The 26,855-nt window shown below is 42.7% G+C and overlaps 1 protein-coding gene across 14 annotated transcripts in view; it reads right to left on the bottom strand.

Moving 5' to 3' along the window:
• The window catches only part of tjp1b (tight junction protein 1b), a 167,828-nt gene that overhangs the window by 79,997 nt on the left and 60,976 nt on the right, over positions 1–26,855 (bottom strand). The window contains exon 1 of one of the 14 annotated variants that reach the window (XM_062992103.1): positions 9,440–9,833. The exons of the other annotated variants lie outside the window; for them this stretch is intronic. Within the exon in view, the coding sequence (XP_062848173.1) occupies positions 9,440–9,466 (27 nt within the window). The 5' untranslated portion in view covers positions 9,467–9,833. Of the gene's footprint in view, positions 1–9,439; positions 9,834–26,855 lie in introns of those variants that run through there. 14 annotated transcript variants of the gene reach the window in all.

Consider the following 26,855-nt stretch of genomic DNA (forward strand, 5'->3'; position numbering starts at 1 on the left):
AGGGAAGAAATTTCACATACGGAGCTGTTGCTACTGTGGCATCCCATTACAGTATCAAACTCAAATTAAGTGAGCTCTTTAGAATGACCCATTCTTTCACACGTTTGTAAAGGTAGACTGCTTGATTTTACACACAATAAGACAATGGGACTGAATGAAACACCTGAATATAATGATTAAGAGGTGTGTCCCTATACTTTTGTCCATGCAGTGTTTATAACAATCCACAGGGTCCTACACACTTTCTATAAAGCAACATTATGCTCTGTGTAGCGGTGGGTTGATGTGCTGATCGTGCAGAACACACACACACACAAACGCTCACACATAAACCCACCTCACAAACTCACACACTCACAGTGATGAATGAGCTGACAAGAGGATGTATGGTGTCTCCAATAAGATATGGATATTAAGGCCCCTATTTCAATAAGAAAGATTAATGAGAATTTACAATCGGTCTGAGCTAAGGGTTTTCTGCATAGTCAGAAAGAAGATGGGATGCCAATTCACACATCCTGAAAGTTCTTTATCTATCTGACATTACAAATTAGAGTCGAACCAGAAATGTAAGACCCATTCTTAAGCCATCATTAATGTCAAATAAACAATATAATCATAATGTCACAAAGCACAAGACATAATGAACATGACAATGAGTTCACTGTATATCAGTAGCCTCCGAGTCAGCAGATTTGCATCCATTAAAGCACCTATGGAATGTATCTCAACACCTTGTCCGTACCATACCATTCATATACTGTCCAATTATGTGTGATTCCCTAACCACTTCATTCTAATAAAGGGTTGCAGTGGGTGTTGTACCACCCAGGAACACTGGGACGCATAGCAGAAATATACCATGGGCAGGGTGCAAATCCACCACATGGCATCACCTTCTTACTCACTCATTAATGTATAGAGACAATTTAGAGTAGCCAGTCCCTCCGGTGGCACTTTGGAAGGTAGAAGAAAATTAAGAAACCTAGAAGAAAGTGGAGTACCTGGTAGAAACCCAAGTAGGCATGGGTAAAACATGCAAAAATGAAATAAATGGAGGTCCCCAGGAGGTCAACCAGCTTTAGAACAGTGCTGCCTATTTCCCAAATGCTACTACCATTATGTTTACATCGAATAACCTGTTCACATTACACCTAAATATTTTTATAATACAGTTCTCAAACACTTTCCCATGAAATTTAACTGACGTTGTGTTATACTATGATGATGAATATCATATCTGTCCTGTTAGGAATTAGAAGCAATTGTTAATCAATTACACCTGTTTTGGTGCAGATGAAAGTGACAACAGGTGTACTAGAGAGGTGAAAGCAAGACAACCCACAAAATGTGAATGGTTTTACAGGTGGTAGCCACAAGCAAATACTCTCTCCTTGTCCTTCATGACTGATTCTTCTCTAGTTTTGAGTTTTGCTAGTGTCCTTATCACTACAAGTAGTGATACCTGCAGCCCAATCAGGCTGTACAGGTAGTCCAGCTCCTTCAGAATAGGACATTCATACATGGCGTTGCAAAGTGGTTTGCTGTGTCTCCCAGCACACTCTCAAGAGCATGTTAGAGATATGCCATGGCTGTTACACGAGGAGATCTGGACAGGGCCATAGAAGGGCATCAGCTCAGCAGCAGGACCGGTATCTGCTTCTGAGCAAGGAGAAACAGAAGGAGCACTACAAAACAACCTCCTGTGGCCTACTGGTGTGCATGTTTCTGACCAAACTGTTTGAAGCAGACTCCATGAGGGCTTGACTACCTATAGTGGAACCTGTGCTTATAGCCCAGCACTGTGCAGCTCAACTGGCATTCACCACAGGTCCACCACTGGCACCCCATTCTCTTCACAGATGACAGCAGGTTCACACTGAGCACACCTTAAGCCCAGACCAGAATGAACCAGTTACAGATTTCTTTTTTCTTTTCTCTGCTCCTATATTTTAGGGTGTCACCATTGCAGATCTGGTCTGCATAGCCAATGGCGAATGCCCAACCTGACGCAACCCTCCCTAAATTTATCCGGACTTGGGACCAGCACTAAGAGCGCACTAACAAGTGCACTTGGACACGCTGGTCCTTTCTGCCAACCACTCCACCAACACCTCGCTCCTCAATTATTGGTTATGCCCGCCCGGCTCATAGCAAGATCCAGGGTACAAATCTCAGCGGTAGTAGACTAGCGTATTTTGCCACCTAAATAATCAATAGATGTGCTTCTGAGCACATTCTTTCTGTGATATTTCTGCCTATAGTTGCAGAAAACTGAAAGATCCAATTAACGGCATATGTTCTAAACACTATTACTGCACTGAAATACGGGTGGCTTTTTCTAGATTTTTCCAGCTCCGTAACTAAATTCTACAATTCAATAAAAATCCGATTATTCCTGTCCACACACTCACTTTAATACTGTTAATGCTTTTCTTGAAAGTTTTACAGGAAGTCATAAATGAAACAGAAGCAAAACAGTGGGTTTCAGCACAATAAAGCGAGAAATAATAAAGTTTGTCGAATAAGGGTAGACAAAAGTAGCAGTTGGGATGTGAGCCAAACGGCAAGAATAATGAAAAAATAAATCAACTGCATCTCTCCGAAAGCTTTCTGAGTCACCAGGTACTTGCCTTCTCTGTAGTACAAGCACAGCACTATGCTAAAGGAAGACAATAAGGTAACAGCATGGGTTTAAAGCACATGGTTCTTTGTACACCTGATACCTGGCTGCTGTAATACTACACTAGCCTGTGAGAAAAGGTTTTATTAACTGCACGTGTTACTGCTGACCTATAACCCTATAAAGGTACACGCTGGAAAAGGCTGTGGTGTACATTGCAACACACCCCTTCATGACTCAGACAGACGTAGTTAATATGCGACCTACGCCATCTCACATTTATACCGGCTTAGTCAGAGCAAACTCTCAATCTGTATTCTCATAAAAGGGTGATGGCAAAATATAAATGGAACTGGATGATTTAAGAATGAGTTCAAATAAAAGGGGTGACATAATACACTTGGTATGTGATTTTTTCCTTCTGAACAATGACGGAATCTATTCAATGCTATACAGCCATAACATTAACACCACCTCCTTGTTTCTACACACATTTTATTGGCTACGCTTACCATATAGAAGCACTTTGTAGTTCTACAACTACTGACTGCAGTCCATTTGTTTCTCTACATACTTTGTTAGCCCCCTTTCATGCTGTTCTTCAATGGTCAGGACTCTCCCAGGACCACTACAGAGCAGGTATTATTTGGGTGGTGGATCATTCTCAGTCTCTGACTTTACATCTTCAAGGTGGACCAACTAGGTAGGAGTGTCTAATAGAATGGACAGTGAATGGACACGGTATTTAAAAATTCCTGCTGTGTCTGACCCACTCATATTAGCACAACACACACTAACACACCACCATCATGTCAGTGTCACTGCAGTGCTGAGAATGATCCACCACCCAAATAATACCTGCTCTGTGGTGGTCCTGTGGTGGTCCTGACCACTGAAGAACAGGGTGAAAGCAGGTTAAAAAAGTATGTAGAGAAACAGATGGGACTACAGTCAGTAATTGTAGAACTACAAAGTGCTTCTATATGGTAAGTGGAGCTGATAAAATGGATAGTAAGGGTAGAAACAAGGAGGTTTTAATGTCATGGCTGATTGGTGTATATGGTGTTTCAGAACTGACACAAATGTCCAACAAAATCTAAAATGCACATGTAGGACATTACCAAACTAGTGGTCCAGGTGTCACAATGTTTCAAATAATAAACTGAGCAATCTTGTACATTTAAGACAACTGGACAGTAGTAACCTTTGGACAACAAAGCATTGTCAGCAATTGTGATAGGTGTGGAACTTGCTGCTCCACCCTTTATCCTTTTCAAAATGACAATAATTATAGACAGACAAGAATGCATGTCATGTTTTACCGCCCCTCTACCCTGATCAGGAATATTCAGATTCAGATTCAGATTCAGATTACTTTATTTGTCCCCGAGGGGCAATTTAAAGAGCATAAAGGTAGCTTAAGAGCACACACAACTCTCAAGACACATAACAGCACACAATACAACAAACAGCGTTCACAAATAAGAACATATACAAACTCATAGATGAATTATAAAGTGCATGCATTATTAAAAAGTTGTACTTCATGTAGCCGCATCAGCGCTTATGACTGGTCAGTGTTCAGCATTTAAGAGCTGGACTGCCCTGGGGAGGAAGGTTATCTTCCTCCTCTGCGTCCTGCAGTGTGGACAACGGAGTCTGCGTCTTGAGGGAAGCCATTCAAACTCAGAAAACAGAATATGAGAGGGGTCCTGTAAAATCCTGCGAGCTGCCTTCACAGTCTGCTGATCACATAAGGTGGTAAGAGAACGAATAGGTTGTTCAATGATCTTTGAGCATACTTTAACCACATTCAACAGACGGTTTCTGTTCTGGAGAGTGATGGAGTGAAACCAGCATGTGAAAGAGAAGGTTATTATATTTTCAATAAAAGTATAATAGAAAGTGGTAAGAGTGTCCTTACTAGTTCCAAATGATTTTAACTTCCTGAGTAAGTACTGTCTCTGATGGCATTTCTTTAGTATCTCCTCTGTGTTGGAAGAAAATCTCAGCATGTTGTCAACAATTGTCCCCAAATATTTATACTCTTCCACAATCTCCACTGTCTCCCCTTGTATGACGGTGGTGACTGCCTCGGCCTTCTGTCTGTGTTTGGAGGAAAAGGTCACTATCATCTCCTTGGTTTTATTTATGTTGAGCTCGAGGCACAAGTTTCCACACCACTCCACAAAACTCTGCAGAGCCGAGCTGTGGTAGGTTTATTTATTTATTAGGATTTTAAAGTCCATGGTTACATTTATGACAGAAACGGTAGTTACTCATTACACAAGATTCATCAGTTCACAAGTTCAATATCAAACACAGTCATGGACAATTTTGTAACTCCAGTTCACTTCACTTGCATGTCTTTGGACTGTGGGAGGAAACCGGAGCTCCTGGAGGAAACCCATGCAGACACAGGGAGAACATGCAAACTCCACACAGAAAGGACCCGGACCACCCCACCTGGGGATTAAACCCAGGACCTTCTTGCTGTGAGGCGACAGTGCTACCCACTGAGCCACCACCCAGAATATGGTGGGTCCGGCTTCCTCGGAATCACTGGGCACAATGCAGGAACACACCCCAGACAGGATGCCAGTCCATCCCAGGGCCTCTGTAACCGATCCCCCCTAAGACATCAATACCGTCTATATGCAAATACCTGAACAGCCGATAGTGCAGGGGATTCTAACCCGGGATCCCAGCAGCGGTGGGATAACATATATTACAGCTGCAGTCCACAGCACGTGGTCTACGGTCCATGTTCTATTGTTTTTAAAACAATAGAATTCAGAGGGTAATTTGTTTCTGGTTACAGAGCTTGGAGGCCTGAAGTAGAAACACAGACTGCAGTTTTTACTCAGAGCATAACAGGTACTTAATCAAATGCTACACTACAAGAAGTGCTCTGTCAACAAATGACCTTACCTTTAAGAGCTTTCTGTTTTTGCATGATCAGGATACTTCTGACAGTAACTACTAATTACTATAGATCACCACATATGTAAACACATATTACTATTAAATATTATCATAAGAGGTTGTTAGGCTATTGAAGACTTAATGTGATGACAATTACCTAACACCATGATTTTAGTATTAACAATAAGAGTAAAATACTTATTGTATGTATACAATGTCAACAATGCCTACCCTACAAGGTAGGCTACTCATCAGTTACTTTCTCCGTTGGCATTTCTAAACCTCTTTTCAGTTTCGATCAAGATAAAACAACAGATTGCAACAAAAAGACCTGGGTCATGATACCAACACATACTCTAGACACCATTTAAATATTCTACATTCTGTCTGTCTGTCTGCATGCGTTTCTGGTTCACTGAAGCCACTACTGTGCAGCATCAGTGAAACACAGTATGACAGCTCTATTTCAGGATCTCATGTTTCAGCACATCTAGTTTATTGCATTTTACTACACTTAGAAACTGCATTCACGAATAATACAATGCTTTCCGCCTGTACATGTAAAGTCTATGTAAGGCATTGTATTAGTAAATACTTAAGGCAAAAAGGGCTAGTGGCTGGCAAGATAGATGTAAACAATTCAGTCCAGATAAGTGTCTATAAGAAGCCTAGGACATCATTGTTATGAACCTGACAAACAATATATGAATTCCTAAGTAAAACTAAGTCTAGTAAAATACTACTATAATCCAACTAGAATTCACCATTCGTATTGCAGACATTATGTCTGTAATGTATGTATTGTTTTCACCTAGTAAACGCTTTCCTTAAGTGACTTCTTTCAATTCATTTTGTTCAAATTCCATCAACCACTTTGTCTTGGTCAGAGTCACGGTTGGTCCGGTTACACCGGGAAAGCCTATATGAGTCACGTTAAAACAAAAAACAAAGCTCTATTGTTGTGGCCAATAATGTGCAGCTACATTATCCATAAACTAAAGTAAAGAGAACGTAAAAACCATGACACATGCTGGATGACACAGAGGAAAAACAGGTCAGACACATTCATGGAATGCCAGACTAGTTTCCTGCACTTCACCCAAGTTTCAACCGAAACAGACACACACCCATAGTACAATGTGCGTCGTAGTAGAGGATGAAAGAGGGCGGGCTCATTAACTTTAAAACTGTTTCTAACTCTATTATAGGCCAAGTCATGTCTATAAAATTGATAAACCAGCTAATTCTTACTGCCATTAATGCCATAAAGACAACAAAACTAAAATAAGGTAGAACTAATATGTGTATATGTGAGCATGAATATCATACTGATATCAGAGCACTATTTTATAGCATCTAGTTGTTGTGTATTGAAAGCGGCGCTGCAACTGCTGAGGTGGAAGCCATCCTAGCATCCTAGCTATTTACATTAGTATTAAAATCGACTTTATAGTGCTGACTGTATCTGAATTCAACAGTCTAAAGCATTTTAGCTTAAGAACAGTGAACTGTTAAACTGTTGCTTTAGAGCTGTTTGTTAACTGCTGTCTAATGACGGTTGGTTGCAAATTAAGACAATTCTTAGTCAAAGCATGACCTACCAAAATAATCAGATAATAACGGTCTGAGAATCGAATGAAGCTGTGGGTATTGTGACATGAGTCTGTGGATCTTGCATTACAGCTTTGTGTGTAATGTGGATAGTCAGGTGTCAGAGTGATCTGACTGTAAAGTAACATCACTGATCACATCGCTTACCCTTAATGTTATGACAACCCCATATCAGAAAACGTTGGGACAGTATGGAATATGCAAATGTTTGATTGTTTGTTTATTAGGATTTTAACGTCATGTTTTACACTTTGGTTACATTCATGACAGGAACGGTTGTTACTCATTACACAAGGTTCATCAGTTCACAAGGTTATATCAAACACAGTCATGGACAATTTTGTATCTCCAATTCACCTCACTTGCACGTCTTTGGACTGTGGGAGGAAACCGGAGCAGCCGGAGTAAACCCACGCAGACACAGAGAGAACATGCAAACCACACAGAAGGGACCCGGACCACCCCTCCTGGGGATCGAACCCAGGCCCTTCTTGCTGTGAGGCAACAGTGCTACCCACTTAGCCACCGTGCCACCCGAATATGCAAATGTAACAGAAAAAAATGCAGTTTACTACATTTACTTTGACTTTAATTTAATTGCAGACAGTATGAACCCAAGATATTTCATGTTTTGTCGAGTTTCAAATGAGTTAATTTCATTTATTAATAAACATCAATTTATGCATTTCAGACCTGCAACACGTTCCAAAAAAAAGCTGGGGCAGTAAAGCATTTTTCACATTGCAAAGTTGCCATTACTTTCTCACAACACTTGAAATACATTTTGGCACTGAGGATTTCAAGTGATAAAGTGTTTCAGGTGTTTTTTTGTCACATTCCTTCTGCAAACACTTCTTAAGGTGTGTGGGGTTGTCTTTGTCATATTACGCAATCCTTTTCCAAATTCTCCACAGCCATGCCTTTGTAATGTGTGCATCGTGTAGTTTTGTATCGTCTTCTTAAAAAATGAATGGACGTCCCTAGAAAAGATGCATATGTTGCTCTAAAATCTCACTGTACTTCAGGAATGGATGTATAGTAACAAAACAATAAAACTGACCAGACAAAACATGAAATATATTGGGTTCATACTGTCTGCAATGTAATAAAAGTCAGTGTAAGCATTTTCCATCAACTTCACTCTCCCAGGATTACAGTAGATGACGTTGTTGTGTAGTGTGGGTGCTGCATGGTAAGTTCTGAGGAACTGGGTTTGAACATCACATCCAGTCAGTATATAAAAAGGAATTACAATGTCCAGGCCCTCTGTTAAAATCTGTATGCAGAAGGGGGTGTGTGTGTGTGTGTGTGGCCACCCGATGGCCTGGCGTCCTGTATAGAGTATTTTCCCGCCTTGCGCGTAATGGTTTCTAGGGGGTGAGGACCCGGACCCCCCGAATGAGAGTGTAGTGACCACTTGATTGCTAATGGGCACTGCTAATACTGCTACAACATAGAGCAACTTCATGGCTGCTCAGAAGACAAAAAAAAACAAATAGGTGATTTGGGTGCTCAAACAATGTATTTTAAGAGTCAATGGCTCTGTTCCAATAACGAAAATCAGTATTTTTATAAATACCCTGACCCTTCTTATCATAGTAACGAATTGCTAACTAAAACAATCAGCGTTAACCACTGCTATCTCACTAGCACAGCCCGTGTTTAGCCTGTTAGCTACTGCTACACCTGTGTTAAAGCTACATTCATGTGTTTTTCGCATTCTTGTACAACCGGGTTCCCAAGCTAACAGGTGCACCTGTTACTTTGAGTCTTAATTACGAGTTAGAGTTTAGAAAACAGTTCTGGTATTTGAAGTTTTAGACTTGGTTGACTGTTAGCGTATGTCGAAAGAAAGTTTATTACGGACAAGATCTTGAGTAGTTCATAATTTTGTATTTATATTGATATAACGTTTAGCAGTCAACAGTTACGCCATGGGCAGTGGCTTACATTTGTAACCACTGGTTGCACTATGTAATGTAGCCACATTTCTACACTGGGTAAATGTTGGGAAAATACCAGAATAAATTAGATACGAAACATCAATAGCAGTGCTTTTTAATAATTAAAACAAATTACGATTGTACAACCGGGTGAATTAGGAGAATTCCAGAAGCATGTGAACTTGGCATTAGTAAACACAGCGACTGTACTAAGAAGGCAGCCACAAGTAACGCGATGGACGACTGTTAAACATATGATCTGTTCGTGTTTTAGCCAGAGACAGACCTAAATGTATTTCGGAAAAGATGTAACAAAGATCCAAACTCAAATCTTTACCTTATTAGAAGCAGCCCTGGCAGACATTTTGTTCCTTCTTCAGCAACTTGGCTAAACGTTGTAGGTTAAAACCACACCGCGTTGCGGTTGGTTGGTCGCCCGACAAACTAGTAATAACAGGCGGTTTGTTTCCCCTCGTCCGATGCCGCAGCGCCGGGCTACAGTTGATCACTCAACCCTCTGATGAGCAACATGTCAGCACCGCTACCTCAGTCCAAAGTTCCTGGCGAGATCCCTTTTAGCGTAGCAAATACGCTATCGGCAACAGCTGCTATTGACGCTAATAAATCGTTCCTGAGAACCAATCCAAATCGATGAGTCGAATCCAGATGTTTAAAAAAAATCTTCCGAATTCAGATATCCGTTCAGATATACAAGCGGAGATGCGGGATCATCGTCCTCAGCGTCATTACTGCCTGACTGCAATGGCAGGATGGCTTTTCTGTCTAGAGCTGAGATTCGATTCCAAAAAGAGTCGATTCCTACAGTCCAGGCATTGAAAACCTGATAAATCCAGGGCTGTGGATGAGATATATGCTGGTATGCCTCAGTCTACACCAGTTATTCTCAAACTTTTGGCTACACTCCTTTATTTAATAATTTATTAATCCACGTACCCTATTATCAGACAAAATCATACATTAAAAAACCCTTAATGCAACAATTATTCATATTTTTCTTAATAAAAAAAGAGCAAACTAGTCAGTTGTAAATCTGCCTCGTGTGCTGCATAATACCTACTTGGGACTTCATTTATTTTATTTATCAATTATTTATTTGTATTATTTTTTAAAATGCGTGTTACAGTATTTAATACTTTCCCTAAATATTATTTTCCCATTTTGGCTATTAGTGGCTATGTGACCGGTTTTGTCCCTGAGGAATAACCGACTTGTCGTGTTTTAAGATCAATTCTAATTCATATTACACTTTTTTGTTAGTGCTATATTTCTTTTTAAAATATATACATTTTCCCTGTGTTTAAGTTTTAGAAAATTTCTGGAATCGATTCCTGGACTCGATTCTATTCCCAACATTCAGAATCGGAATCGTATTTTTCGATTCGAACAGCCCTATTTCTCTCACAGCGCCCTGACTCCAAGCAACAGCCATGACGTCTTTCTGGGACAGTCCATTCGTTGCTGAAGGGGTGTTTAGTAAACACCGAGAGCTCAAAGTACACGGCTCTACTGTAATATATGTTTTTGGAGAGGTCTGTGTTTTATATTAGTGTAATTAGCATGCATGAATTTAATTAATATCCGTAAAAACGGGGAGAAAACGCCACTCAAAATAAAATGCTCCCCCGAGAGATAAATGAATCGTTCTAAATAGTGGAATGGGCAGAAATTATTATGGCACATTTAACAATGTTTGTAATGTTTGAGGTCTGGTGTAACTGTTAGTGGATGCAGTATATTTACAAGTCTAACTTTAAATGTGGTTATGACTGCCTTGCCACTTTAACCACACTGGAAACCTCAGCTTCTTGCAAATTTCCTGTCTGCTTAAGCACTGAACAATCACTGCAACTGGGTGCTCATAAAATAGTCAAGTGCTCCTGAAATGGTCGTTTTAACCATTAAAAATCAACGTGGCTTGCTTACTAACTACATTTGCTTTTGTTTTTAGTTACTTACAAGTGTGATTTAAGTATAAGTCAGTTTTGTGTATTTTTAAATGATTTATTTAATAGTAGTAAAGCATGTTAAAATAAAAAGTAAGATTTAGGCTTTTTCTGTCTCCAAAGCCAAAAAAAAAAACTTAAAATAAACCAAAAGATTCCAAAAATTTATTAAATAATATTTGATTTCAGGTGCAGTCTTTTAGCAGGACCCAACTTGCTGGCTGGCATCTAAGACTTCATCTTTTATTGGTCACAATTGGAATTGTAATGTTTCTGAATTAATTTAGTTTATATCATAAGCAAATAATGATACAGGTGCAAAACACTTGTATGATGATTTGTGGTCATACATTCATATACATTCAATCATTTATTTTTATTAAAAGTTTTTTTTTCAGTCAGGGTCACAGTACCATTTGCAATACCATTTGGAAACTGACCGCAAACAGGAATACACCCTGCTCAGGGTGCCAATTAATTGCAGGACAACACACTTTTTAGAGACTCAATGTAGTCTATCAATTATGACAAGTCATCAAGGTACCTGCCTGTAAGTTCGACCTTTTGACACATCAGTCCACATAATATTGTTTCAAAAGTCTTGGGAGTCATCTAAATGTTTTTCTGGCAACAACTAGACGAAGCATTGTGTTCTTTTTGGTCAGCATTGTTTTGTTCAGACAGGTTCTATTTAAGTGATGTTTTGATTTAACACATGGCAGTAATTATGCTGTGTGGTGAGTGAAAATTGAACCCAGTTGTCAGTGAATTTGGTTAACTGATTGATTTAGTACATAAGGAGCAATTACTGCTTTACATATGGCCAGGTAAGGCTAAGTATAAATCTTATATGATGCATTCTCCCCGTGTCTGCGTGGGTTTACTCCGGGTGCTCCGGTTTCCTCCCACAGTCCAAAGACATGCAAGTGAGGTGAATTGGAGATACAAAATTGTCCATGACTGTGTTTGTTATAACCTTGTGAACTGATGAATCTTGTGTAATGAGTAACTACCGTTTCCTGTCAAGAATGTAACCAAAGTGTAAAACATGACGTTAAAATCCTAATAAACAAACAAACAAACATTTGTTGATGCATTGTTGTAACACATTCACCTCATCACCAGTGTTACAATTACCTGCAATCTGACACCTAATGTTTCATGGATTGCCCCTACTCAGACCATTACTGTTTGGTACTCATGACTTATGCCTGCCTGTATCTGCTGCATTTAATGTGTGTACTACAAGTAACAACCGTCAGCTCAACATGTAATATATCCTAAACTGCAACATGCGCAATTGTAGTATTACCATGCACATTTTTTGGAGATTGTCCTAATTCTGTGGCACATTGGTGTATAAACATATTAAAAATGCAGAAAGCCTCTCACTCTTTTGTCCTCCTTTTTTTTATCCAAGCATGATTTGTTGCATAACTAAAAAATCTTTAGCACAGATTCATAAAATACAACTGTTTAAGGTGCTGTCAAAAATAATGCTGTAATTTCAGTGGGTGAACTGTAATAAAATAAAAAAGGTGTACATTTTCGGAATATTTTTTGGACTTTTTTTTGCTCACTCAACAGTCCTTTCGGAATGGGCTCACTATCACTCTGAGTTTGGCAGTGTAAATCAAGCAGGCTTGTGCTTTATAGCCGATAACTGCATGGCTATATAATGGATCCATAAGCAAGATACATGGCTCCATAAGCAAGAAAGTATTTAGCCTGCATCTAAACTGCCAGACATAACTCAGTTTGATGCTGCAGGGAAACGCAAAAGCGTTTTACAATTATACACCCTTGGATCAATGAAGAACAACCTAAAACACATGTAGGGTGGTCATGTAGCATTGTGTGCAATGTTTTAATTCTAGTTCCTGATCTGTCAGGTTACTAATTTATACCATACTGCTAAATGCTGAGATGGTCCATCAGAACACCTAAGACACAATCTGTAGGACAAAGCCAAATTGTTTCTGACAACAATAGTGACACCATGCACATCCTACCTTTATTCTTAATACATTTACCTAAGCTCTAGTGTATGTGAGAATAGTGCAGTGACATTTATTGTGAGGTCAATGTTTATGTTAAACACATTGTTAAATGTTAGCACTTTTACTTTTAGTTAATATTATTTGTAAATGAAGCTTTGAATGTAAATGAAGCATTTTAGAGATTATACTGGTACAGAAAAAGGAATTTAGAATTCAGTGCCAATTTGGTTGTATGGGTTGGATGAAACTATATGTCCATCATAATCTGTCTGTCCAAGTGTTGCAGTTTTAAATTAAATTTGATTTATAGATGACACTATAGGGTGACACTGTCTGCAGTCATGGGCTTAGAGGCTGGTGTCCAAGAAAGGACAGCCTGCTCTTGTTTTTTTTCTTTGTTCATCTGATCAGCAAGAAACTTTAGTTGTGATTTAAGCTGCCAGTTTTAGAGCAAAAGCTTGTTTGACTGTGGTTATATGGTGAACCTGCTTATTGGTTGTTTAAAAATAACAGACCATTCATACTCCATAAGTATCTGTTTAGGTTTTCTTCAAGACCATGGCAAGAGATCATTGTTTTAAGTGCTTATTAATTTGTTTGTCCAACTAGCCCTATTTATATGGGTACAAGATAGACACTAGATATAGTCAATCAATCACATCAGTTTACATTAAATCAAATGGTTTTTAATTTCTTCTTCTTTTTCCTGAGCCTTTGTCCCGTTTTTTGGTTATGTGGTCAGTATTTCTGGCTTCTTCCCATTAGGGGTCGCCGGCGGGATTTGGCACAGTTTTACGCCGGATGCCCTTCCTGACACAACCCTCCCTATTTATCCGGGCTTGGGACCGGCACTACAATGCACTGGTCTGTGCATCCCAGCGGCTAGGTAACTATGGGACAATTCAGTGTGTCCAATTAGCCTAGTGGCATGTCTTTGGACTGTGGGAGGAAACCGGAGCACCCAGAGGAAACCCACGCAGACACGGGGAGAACATGCAAACTCTGCACACCCGGGGATCGAACCCAGGACCTTCTCGCTGTGAGGCGACAGTGCTACCCACTTAGCCACCGTGCCGCCCTAAATGGTTTTTAATTTAATTATATTAAAAAAACATTATATTTACATTCTAAGATGTATCTGTATGTTTATTTCTGATACAACATATTTTCTAAAAACCCAAAACAAACTTTAAAGAACTTGAAAAAAGAAATGACAGAAATCCCCAAACTGTCAAGACATGCCATGTCTTGTAAGTGTATAAAAAACTAATGCATTCAACTGCAAGAGTGGCTAATCCGTGCTTTTTACTATTTTGTTTAAACAGCAGAAATAACAAAATGTTATTCTAATTTGGAACTATTAGTGATATATAATAGTGGTTACATAAAAGTGTTATGATGGCAAATTAAGACAGCCAACTTTTTTTTTACTAATTACATTCAAAGTTTAATCACGCTTCTGCTTTTTCTCACCACAGCAGATCATTCGTCTCCATCTTGCCCTGTCCTGTCACCCCAACCACCTGCATCACTACCTCACCGCATCATAAACCTTTTTTTTTTTCCTTCCCTTCTCCCACCTGGCAGCTTCATTCTCAGCACCCTTTTCCCAATACAACTGTCATCTCTCATCTACATATACAGTGTATCACAAAAGTGAGTACACCCCTCACATTTCTGCAAATATTTCATTATATCTTTTCATGGGACAACACTATAGACATGAAACTTGGATATAACTTAGAGTAGTCAGTGTACAGCTTGTATAGCAGTGTAGATTTACTGTCTTCTGAAAATAACTCAACACACAGCCATTAATGTCTAAATGGCTGGCAACATAAGTGAGTACACCCCACAGTGAACATGTCCAAATTGTGCCCAAAATGTGTCGTTGTCCCTCCCTGGTGTCATGTGTCAAGGTCCCAGGTGTAAATGGGGAGCAGGGCTGTTAAATTTGGTGTTTTGGGTACAATTCTCTCATACTGGCCACTGGATATTCAACATGGCACCTCATGGCAAAGAACTCTCTGAGGATGTGAGAAATAGAATTGTTGCTCTCCACAAAGATGGCCTGGGCTATAAGAAGATTGCTAACACCCTGAAACTGAGCTACAGCATGGTGGCCAAGGTCATACAGCGCTTTTCCAGGACAGGTTCCACTCGGAACAGGCTTCGCCAGGGTCGACCAAAGAAGTTGAGTCCACGTGTTCGGCGTCATATCCAGAGGTTGGCTTTAAAAAATAGACACATGAGTGCTGCCAGCATTGCTGCAGAGGTTGAAGACGTGGGAGGTCAGCCTGTCAGTGCTCAGACCATACGCCACACACTGCATCAACTCGGTCTGCATGGTCGTCATCCCAGAAGGAAGCTGACGCACAAGAAAGCCCGCAAACAGTTTGCTGAAGACAAGCAGTCCAAGAACATGGATTACTGGAATGCCCTGTGGTCTGATGAGACCAAGATAAACTTGTTTGGCTCAGATGGTGTCCAGCATGTGTGGCGGCGCCCTGGTGAGAAGTACCAACACAACTGTATCTTGCCTACAGTCAAGCATGGTGGTGGTAGCATCATGGTCTTGGGCTGCATGAGTGTTGCTGGCACTGGGGAGCTGCAGTTCATTGAGGGAAACATGAATTCCAACATGTACTGTGACATTCTGAAACAGAGCATGATCCCCTCCCTTCGAAAACTGGGCCTCATGGCAGTTTTCCAACAGGATAACGACCCCAAACACAACCTCCAAGATGACAACTGCCTTGCTGAGGAAGCTGAAGGTAAAGGTGATGGACTAAACCCAACTGAGCACCTGTGGCGCATCCTCAAGTGGAAGGTGGAGTTCAAGGTGTCTAACATCCACCAGCTCTGTGATGTCATCATGGAGGAGTGGAAGAGGATTCCAGTAGCAACCTGTGTAGCTCTGGTGAATTCCATGCCCAGGAGGGTTAAGGCAGTGCTGGATAATAATGGTGGTCACACAAAATATTGACACTTTGGGCACAATTTGGACATGTTCACTGTGGGGTGTACTCACTTATGTTGCCAGCCATTTAGACATTAATGGCTGTGTGTTGAGTTATTTTCAGAAGACAGTAAATCTACACTGCTATACAAGTTGTACACTGACTACTCTAAGTTATATCCAAGTTTTATTTCTATAGTGTTGTCCCATGAAAAGATATAATAAAATATTTGCAGAAATGTGAGGGGTGTACTCACTTTTGTGATACACTGTACCTAAACCATCTCAATCTCTTTACCCTAACTTTGTCTCCAAAATATCCTACCAGCGCTGTCCCTCTAATAAACTTGTTCCTTATCTTGTCCATCCTCGTCACTCCCAATGAGAATTGCTGTATGCTCATCTCTGCCACCTTTAGCTCCCTCTCTGTCTTAGTCAGAGCTGCTGCCTCCAAGCCATATACCATAGCAGGCCTTACTACTGTTGTAAACTTTCCCTTTCACTCTGGCAGACAGCTTTCTATCACAAATCTCTCCTACCATTCTATGCCACCCACTCCTGCCTACACACTCTTCTTGACCTCTCTACCACAGTCCTTCCTCCCACTACGCACATGTGCATCATATTCCATGGAGACTCCAGCACAACATCGTCCACCAGCCTATCTGTGACCATTGCACTTTAAGAACACAGATTTTCTTATTATCACAAAACGTCAAAATATGTGTCCATGTTAATCACTCATCTGCTAGAGATATGGTAGAGATAAGGATTAAAAATGCTTTCATATCAGCATTAACAAAAACACTATGAAAAGCATTTACTTTAATTATTTCAAACAAGAGAATAATATGATTGGTTATTGTACTCCAGCTGGTACTCATGTTGTTTGCATCAGGGGTTTGTGAGAGAATTACTGTCATTAGCACTATACTCAGGAAAAAAGGAACATATAGTCTTTACTAAATGTCTTCTATGTGTACTAATAATGTTCAAGCATGTAGCAGAAACAGCTAGAAGCAACTGACGAGGCAAAGTCACATGAAGCATAATGAGAAGAAAACTGAAGACACTGCGTCAGTCAAGACAATGAGAAAACTTAATAACAGTCCTACACTAGATGTTCTTATAGCAGCTTTGTTATTGAAATCCTTTTCGTATTTCTTTACAAAGCATTACAGTGATGTTGAAGTTACAGTGAAAACAATGTAAACAATAGCCAAGCTCATATTGTAAGAGTCTGAATCTGAGAGACAACTGGTACTGTCACAGAGATGACAGTGAAAAGCAACTTCACTGTCACTACAGCGCAGTGATGCCATTAGTAATCAATCTTTCACTGACGCTGATTTATATAGGACATTAAAAACAACCAACGTTGACACAACTACTGTATGGCTGCTAAAATATATTTATTTATTTTAAAATAAATAAATGAGGATAATTGGTTATCCAATTAGTTGGAGTCCATGTCATCTAAATTTAAGCAAAGTATTTTAGTTGCCATGTCTCATGAAACAGATACAATTACAGTTTAAGATATACTGTATATGTAAGTGTTGGGTAAACTCCAGTTGCATAATTGTTTCAACAGCTAATTATTGCTATTAAAAATTATAATACAGTGGTACCTTGATACTCAACGTCAACTGGTTCTGGGACTGGCGTTGAGTTTTAAGGTATTTTTTCCCATAAGGATGTATAAGAAGCCTGTTAATGGGTTCCATAGTCCCGTGGAACTGCACATATTTTAGGCTTAAGTAAAATAATGGGGTTGTTTTTGACACTTATACACTGAAAATAACACAAATATAATATAACACTGAAATACAATTACAAAACAGTTAAAAATCAATCACAAATACAATAAAACCTGCACTTTACCTTTACTTCTTTATTGTTTTCTTATGCTTCTTAATTAGTGAAGAGAAAAAATAAGCAGTAATAATTAGGTTTAGTGTTTTTATGTCATTCTTTTAATACATTAAGTTTCATTATTTTGTTTTTATAATAAGCATTTTAGAATCAAGAAAATCAAGATTGATTACACCACACAACTGTGCTGAATCACTCTGAATCAAACTTTCCATATTATGCCAAACACCTCAATTTTACATCTTTTTTAGACAGCAATGGCTTTGTAATGAATCTTTCAAACAGAAAACCTGCATAAGACAAACTTCTTATAACTGTTGCTATTAAAAAAATCTTGCTTTGTGATGTCTTGAATGCTTTTAACAGTTTTACCCATTTTTCCGGTCTCTACACTTTACATACTATTATAAATACTATACAGTGGTACCTTAAAACTCAACGTCAATTAGTTCTGGGACTGGCGTTTAGTTTAAAAGATTCAAGGTATTTTTTCCCATAAGGATGTATGGGAAACCTGTTAATGCATTCCATAGTCCCATGAAACTGCATATATTTTAGGCTTATCTAAAATAATGGGGTTGTTTTTGACCCGTATACACTGAAAATAACACAAATATAATATAAAAACACTGAAATAAAAAGCTGATTCTTATAATTTCTCAGAAACCCGAGCTGTAACACAAGTTTAAAAGTGAAACAGGAGAAAAATCCAGATACACAGATACATGTGGAGCTTTCAGGGTGAATGTGATGGTTATTCCACACAAATGCAGATTCGTCTCATGTGAACACTTTGATGACGTATTACTGCACCGCTCAAGCTCGATCGCTGAACAAAGCGACTGTTCATTGTTAATTTGAAATTATATAAAACGATTTATAAAAAATAAACTGAACACATTGTGTTTAAGGGAAACGTTGAGTTTAAGAGTACAAATTTCTCGAGGAAGGGTGTTGAGTTTCAAAGATTTTGAATTTAGAGGACGTTGAGTTACAAGGTACCACTGTACTACACTATAAAACTGTAAATTCCAGATGTTGGCCATCCCCTGCATAATGTGACTTTGGGTCCTCCTGATCCTTTCTGTCAACAGTATTTTATTTTATATAGTATTATATATTAAACATTTTATTTTTTATTATGCTTTAACTTTTGTGTAAAAGAAGTTCATATAAATTAATTTCCATGTCTAATTTCTTTCTAAAAATTCATTGCAGCTAAAAGATGCAAATGGTGGCACAGGTATTTTTTTTTTTATTAATACCATTAAAAGATTCTAATTTTGCTATTATGGCCTTGGCCCATTTGTGCACAGGAGCGTATATGGCTGTAATTTACATACAGTATGTAGAAACACAGAACCCACCCCTCTGATATGACTTTTTCAATGCCATCCACAATTTAATATTTTGTTTTTTAAACATGGCCATGTCTGATTTGTGGGTAGACAGAGGGGCCGACAGGAGAAGTGCTGTAACCCAGTAATAAGTCTGTAATGAGCAATCATTTATAATGAATGAATTACTAGTGGATTTCTTAAATAAAGTGCTTTTCACTAAAGAGCAAATTCCAAATTCCACATGTAAGTGTATGTGTTTTTTAAAAGCTTAGGTGGCATAGCAATCTAACACTCTAGCACACCCCTGCAACATGATGAAACTCAAAATCTCAGCAGTGCTATCAACCCGGCGTCCAACAGACACAACATTTCGTGTCTGTGGCAGGGAAGGTCGGATGAAGTTGGTACCAGCGTGAGTGAGGGTTGTCTCACCACTGACAGATGCCAAGTAGCAGCTGGCAACCACATGCGTGTCAGAAAGGGCACATAATAGTTTGCAGCTCTTTTTGTCCCGAACAGAGGTGGTGCAAGAAGAGAAAGTGGTGATGCATTTGGTTTTTTTAAAAACATAGAAATTACCTGGTTTTAAGTGTGAAAGGTATTTAAGTGTGATAAAGTATGTCACACTTAAATAAATAATACAAATGCCATTGGTCTTGTTGGAGCCAAACCTGATTGGTACCTTTGGTTCTGCTCCATTGGCTTATGGTAAAAGCACAATTTAGTGTTATTGTACTTTGTAGTAAAACCAAGCAGTAGTTTGTAGTAAAACAAGGTCTTAATATATTGGTATATTAAAGTGCTCTAAAATAAATAATTAAATGAAAACATTTGCATCTTTAGTGTAAGCACTTTTTTGCTTTGCAGGGTTGCTGAGCTCTTTGTAATTCCCTTAACCACTTCTGTCACCTCTTATCTCTAGTGCACTAATGAGCTCGGGGGAGATTCAGGCTCTGTGGGAGCCGAGCAGAGACAGGGGTCCTGCAGTGTCGCTGATGTAGGGAGACCTCATGCTGGTTTCATCACAGGATACAGGGATGGAATGAACAGAGAGAGAAAAAGGAGAAAATCGACTTCTATAGCACTGAAAAAGTTCGCGTTCATGCATTAAAGAAATTAAATGGTTTAATAATACATGAATACATAAAAATAATCCACTGTCCCAAATGAAGAACAAATGTTGCATAAACCAACAGCAAAAGGTACTGCTTAACAAACTACATACATTTATTCGGTGCATAAGAAACAACCTGCAAATGTCCTAAAGCCACTTCACAAGTAAAATACTACCACCATACAATCAGCCTGCACACACTGACAGGAATGTTGAAGTAGCTGTTTTACATGTATAAATATGAACACAATTATAAACCCCATGTGTTTACAAACTACAATTGAGTTAATAAATGAAAACATTGAAAATCTTTTCTTTCTTTCTATGCTTTTGCCAGTTAAATTAACAAATCACAAATTCTTCCTATTACTGCATTTTACTAGTATTAGGAGACCTACGGTAGCTGGTGAATGCACCCCGAGTTCCCAGCGAAGTAGGTCTTACAGAGCAAGACAAACAAAGGCCTTAAGTGGCAGGAGGACCAATTAGGGCTGATCACCCACAGCTGCGGAGTTGGCTATTTAAGCCAGCTCTGCGCAGCAGTGGGTGTCGCACCTTTTGTTTGTTTTCCCGGTTTATCAGTGGCAGTTCGTCCGCGCTTTCTAGGGTTTAGAGGGTATCCCCTGGTGGCATCGCCATTAGGGTGTGTAGACTGGAAGGTCGAGGTACTTCTTTATTTTCACCTTAGAATTTAGCGTGGTGCGACGCCGTGCAGCCCTTGCGCTGCCTTTTTGTTTATCGGTCAGCGTTAGCAATGCTGCTACGCTACCAGCCTTCTTGCTGGAAGCGGTTTGCCCGCAACCCCTATTAACCAGGCAGTAATCGGATTCAGTTACCACTGGGTGGCGACGCTGTTAAGCGTGCGGCTGGAGCGTGGCATTCCCCGGTTCGAATCCTCACTTGTGTCTGGGTAAACTAAACGTGTTCTCTTCTCTCTTTTCAGATCGGCGTTATTCCTCAGCGGTGTTCCCCCTGCGAGGTCACGTCGATCGCGAACATTTGTAGACTCCCGTGGTTCGGGAGTTAGTGTCATTTCGACAGCCATCGGATTCAGTAACCACTGGGTGGCGACGCCGTTAAGCATTCGACGGGTGCGCTGCATTCCCTGGTTCGAATCCCCGCTTGGTCTCTTTAAATTAATATTTTATCTGTTCTCTTTTCAGATCGGCGATCCCCCCCGTGGGGTTCTCTGGAGAGCTTTCGCCGATCGCGGACATTACTAGTTTCCCACCGATCTGGGAGCTAGTAGTACTCGGGGAAACTCTTCTTCCGCATCCTTCTTCTACAGCGCCGTAAAGCGCCCTAGCAGTCTCAACTACCCGCGGCGTTATAGCGCGGAGTTAACGCGACCGTCCCTCGTTGAGGAGACCTGGGTTCGCGTCCTCATTTTGTCATTTGTTTATCTGTGTTTTCTTTGCCTGCAGTTTCGGCGGCACCAGCGGACTTCCCGACTGGTTTTTATTTCCAAGCCTTTTTCCCTTTTTGTTTATTTTTCTATTATAAATAAATTATTATTTAAGTTAAGTTTCCGCGTTTGAGTCCTCCTTTCTCCATCGTAACAGAAAGGTGCGACCAGTTATGGACTCAGCGGAACTCGCCCCTGTGTCTGACGCACTACGCCACCAAGGGATGGCGCTGGGCAGGCACGAGGTAGCTCTCAATGAGCTGGCGCAGCGCGTAACCGCGCTCGCCCAACACGTGCCAACCTCGGGAGCCACCCCGAATCCCGTGATCCACGCTGGGGAGTCTGTCACCCGGGACACACCTATTCCTCCCCCTGAGAGATACTCAGGGGAAGCAAAGAAGTGTCGGGGATTTCTCCTCCAATGCTCGCTAGCATTCGAGCTGCAACCGTCTCGCTACCCAACTGAACGTTCGAAAGTGGCCTATATCATTTCCCTTCTCACCGGGAGGGCACTGGAATGGGCTACCGCACTTTGGGAGCAGAATGCCCCCGAATGTTCATCAGAAAGCTCCTTTAAGGAAGCATTAAAGGAGACGTTTTTCCACCCTGCAGGGGGTCGAGAGGCGGGTCCACGCCTGCTCGAACTCATGCAAGGTAGTCGCTCAGTAGCGGACTACGTAATCGAGTTCCGAACGCTAGCAGCAGAGTGTGGTTGGGATGAGGGGGCCCTCGTCGCCATTTTTCATCGCGGCCTTTCCTGCAGAGTTAAGGACGAGCTGGCCACGAGGGATCCTCCTGCCACCCTTAGGGCCTTTTACACGCTGGCCACGTCTATAGACACTCGACTTCGCCAGCGAGCGCGGGAACGGGGTTCTTGCCCTCCGTTCGTGCGTTCGTCTGTCCCTCCTAACTCCTCTCTGTCCAATCCCGATCCCGAACCCATGCAATTGGGCTCGACACGACCTGACGCCCCTCAGGCATCAGGAACCCGCTTTAGACCCCGAACCACCGTTAAACTAGCGGGCCGCTCTCGAACTAGGGAGTCGAGAGAGGGCCAGACTAATATCCCTAGTCAGGGACTGTTTTTTTCGGCCCAATTGTCTTGGGGTTCGGGGAACACAAACCTCCGGGTTTGTGTAGATTCGGGAGCAGTAGAGAGCTTCATTGATATCAATCTGGTACGCAGGCTGGGGATAGAGGTCCAACCGCTAACCAAGCCGGTCTCGGTCCATGCTGTTGATGGCCGAGCCGTAGCGGGTAGCCCGATTACCCATCGGACGCAGCCCTTGACGCTGCGTCTGGAGGACCACGAGGAACGGATCACCTTTTTAGTGACTCACGTTCCTCACCTCCAGGTGGTCCTGGGTTTTTCGTGGTTACAAAGACACAACCCCCAGATCGACTGGGCCACCGGGTCAATCTTCATTTGGGGAACACGGTGTAGAGATTCATGCTTGCTTCAAGCCGGCGCGAATCTCAACCCGCCAGTACCAAAAATGGAGACCCCGGATTTGGCCACAGTTCCTCCTGTGTACCATGATCTTCAGGAGGTTTTTAGCAAGTCCAGGGCGCGGGACTTGCCCCCCCATAGACCGTACGACTGCGCCATAAATTTGTTGCCCGGCACCACTCCTCCTAGGGGGCGCCTTTTCTCGCTCTCCGGTCCGGAGAAGACCGCCATGGAGGAGTATGTGCGCGAAGCACTTAAGCAGGGGTTCATTCGTCCTTCTTCCTCCCCGGCCGGGGCGGGGTTCTTTTTTGTTGGTAAGAAGGACGGTTCCTTGCGCCCCTGTGTCGATTATCGCGGTCTAAACGCCATTACGATCAAGGATCGATACCCGCTGCCGCTGATGGCCACGGCTTTTGAAGCTCTTCAGCGAGCATCTATTTTTACGAAGCTCGATTTACGCAGCGCGTACAATCTGATCCGGATCAGGCAGGGGGACGAGTGGAAGACTGCGTTCATTACACCGACTGGCCACTATGAGTATCTAGTGATGCCCTTTGGGTTAATGAATGCCCCCGCAGTCTTCCAGAGGTTCATCAATGAGGTCCTACGGGAGACCCTTGATAAGTTCGTCTATGTCTATCTTGACGATATTCTTATTTTTAGCCGGTCCATCGACGAGCACATAGGGCACGTCCGGCGAGTTCTCCAGCTTTTGCTCGAACACCACCTTTTCGTCAAGCTGGAGAAATCCGCCTTTCACGCCCCATCGGTTTCGTTCCTGGGGTTCATAGTGTCTCAAGGCGCCCTACGCATGGACCCGGCAAAAATTAAAGCTGTGGAGAGCTGGCCGACTCCAAGTTCTGTTCGCCAAATGCAAAGGTTTTTGGGCTTTGCAAACTTTTTTAGGCGATTTATCAAGAACTTCAGCACTATTGCCGCGCCACTAACTATCCTTACTGGCAAAGGGCCTTTTAAGTGGTCGGTGCCGGCCCAACAAGCCTTTGAGAGGCTGAAATCTCTCTTGACAACTGCTCCGATTTTGCAGTTGCCTGACCCTGAGGAGCCATTCGTGGTCGAAGTGGATGCCTCGGAAGTTGGGGTTGGGGCAATATTGTCCCAGAGAGTAGGGCCAGGAAAGAAGCTGCATCCGTGTGCCTTCTTTTCGCACCGCCTGACTCCGGCTGAGCGGAATTACCCGGTCGGAGACAGGGAACTGTTAGCCATTAAAATGGCTCTAGATGAGTGGCGACACTGGCTTGAGGGAGCTAAACATCCTTTTCTTGTATGGACTGATCACAAGAACTTGTCGTTCATCCAACAAGTCAAAAGGATGAATTCTCGTCAGGCACGATGGTCCTTATTTTTTGGTAGGTTCCATTTCACATTGTCCTATAGACCGGGGTCCAAAAATGTCAAACCGGACGCCCTGTCTAGACAATGGGAACCAACTAGGCCGGAGACCGAGCCTGATCCCGTGATTCCCTCAACCCAGATAGCTGCCCCAGTCACCTGGGGTATTTCTAAGGTCATTCGGGACGCCCAAAGGGCCGAACCCGACCCCGGTGGGGGACCTCCTGACAGGCTGTATGTACCTTCCACTGTACGCCGTCAGGTTTTTGAGTGGGCGCATGCCTCTCCTTTTGCGGCGCACCCAGGCGTGACTAAGTCCCTGGTTTTGCTGCGCCGAAGATTTTGGTGGCCGGGGATGGAGAATGAGGTACGTGACTTCGTCCGTGCCTGCACTGTGTGCGCTCTCAACAAAAGCCCCAGGGAGCGTCCTCGTGGCCTTCTCCATCCGTTGCCAATACCTTCAAGACCGTGGTCCCATATAGCACTAGACTTTGTGACAGGCTTGCCAAAGTCTAGAGGGTTCACGGCGGTGTTGGTAATTGTCGACCGGTTCACCAAGTCTTGCCTGTTTATCCCTCTGCCCAAGCTACCATCCGCCATGGGTACTGCGCAAATCATCCTGCAACATGTGGTGAGAGCGCATGGGGTCCCATCAGACATTGTGTCTGATCGGGGCCCGCAGTTTGTGAGCCAGTGCTGGCGGGCCTTCTGCCAACTTATTGGCGCCAAGGCCAGCTTATCCTCGGGGTATCACCCCGAGTCGAATGGGCAATCGGAAAGGCTTATCCAGGATCTGAGCAAGATGCTTAGATGCCTGACGGCAGGGAATCCGGCCACGTGGTCGGATAAACTTTTGTGGGCGGAATTTGCTCACAATACCCTGCATCACTCGGCGATAGGAATGTCACCGTTTGAGGCTCAGTTCGGGTACCCTCCTCCGCTCTTTCCCGAGCAGGAGCAGCAAGTAGCGGTCCCGTCTGTTCAGCTTCATGTCCGCCGCTGCCGCGCCGCCTGGCGCAAAGCAAGGCAGGCACTTGTGGCCAGCCAGCGCTCCATGAAGCGCACTGCTGACCGCAGGCGGCAACCGGCTCTCACCTTCCGGCCGGGCCAACGTGTCCTTGTCTCGACGAGGGATCTCCCCGTCAGAGGTGCCCCTCACAAGCTGGCACCCAGATACATTGGTCCGTTTAAGGTGGTCAGGCGGATTAATCCGGTGACCTACAGGTTGGAGCTTCCTCCCAAGATGAAAGTGCATCCAACCTTTCACGTCTCCCAGCTCCGACCATTTATGTGCGGGGGAGTGTCACCCCCTCCCCAGCCTCCCGCCCCTCGTATCATCCAGGGTGCCCCTGCCTTCACTGTCCGCCGTCTGATGGATAGCAGGAAGGTTCAGGGTAGCACCCAATACTTGGTGGATTGGGAAGGCTACGGCCCTGAGGAACGTTCATGGGTACCGGCTCGTCAGATCCTGGACCCTGAACTGATCCGCGAGTTCCGCCGGAACCGTGATGCGGGTCTTGGGACCTCAGGAGCTGTCCCTAGAGGAGGGGGTTCTATTAGGAGACCTACGGTAGCTGGTGAATGCACCCCGAGTTCCCAGCGAAGTAGGTCTTACAGAGCAAGACAAACAAAGGCCTTAAGTGGCAGGAGGACCAATTAGGGCTGATCACCCACAGCTGCGGAGTTGGCTATTTAAGCCAGCTCTGCGCAGCAGTGGGTGTCGCACCTTTTGTTTGTTTTCCCGGTTTATCAGTGGCAGTTCGTCCGCGCTTTCTAGGGTTTAGAGGGTATCCCCTGGTGGCATCGCCATTAGGGTGTGTAGACTGGAAGGTCGAGGTACTTCTTTATTTTCACCTTAGAATTTAGCGTGGTGCGACGCCGTGCAGCCCTTGCGCTGCCTTTTTGTTTATCGGTCAGCGTTAGCAATGCTGCTACGCTACCAGCCTTCTTGCTGGAAGCGGTTTGCCCGCAACCCCTATTAACCAGGCAGTAATCGGATTCAGTTACCACTGGGTGGCGACGCTGTTAAGCGTGCGGCTGGAGCGTGGCATTCCCCGGTTCGAATCCTCACTTGTGTCTGGGTAAACTAAACGTGTTCTCTTCTCTCTTTTCAGATCGGCGTTATTCCTCAGCGGTGTTCCCCCTGCGAGGTCACGTCGATCGCGAACATTTGTAGACTCCCGTGGTTCGGGAGTTAGTGTCATTTCGACAGCCATCGGATTCAGTAACCACTGGGTGGCGACGCCGTTAAGCATTCGACGGGTGCGCTGCATTCCCTGGTTCGAATCCCCGCTTG

The sequence above is a fragment of the Trichomycterus rosablanca genome, chromosome 1, assembly GCF_030014385.1.
Source record: "Trichomycterus rosablanca isolate fTriRos1 chromosome 1, fTriRos1.hap1, whole genome shotgun sequence".
Taxonomy (NCBI): domain Eukaryota; kingdom Metazoa; phylum Chordata; class Actinopteri; order Siluriformes; family Trichomycteridae; genus Trichomycterus; species Trichomycterus rosablanca.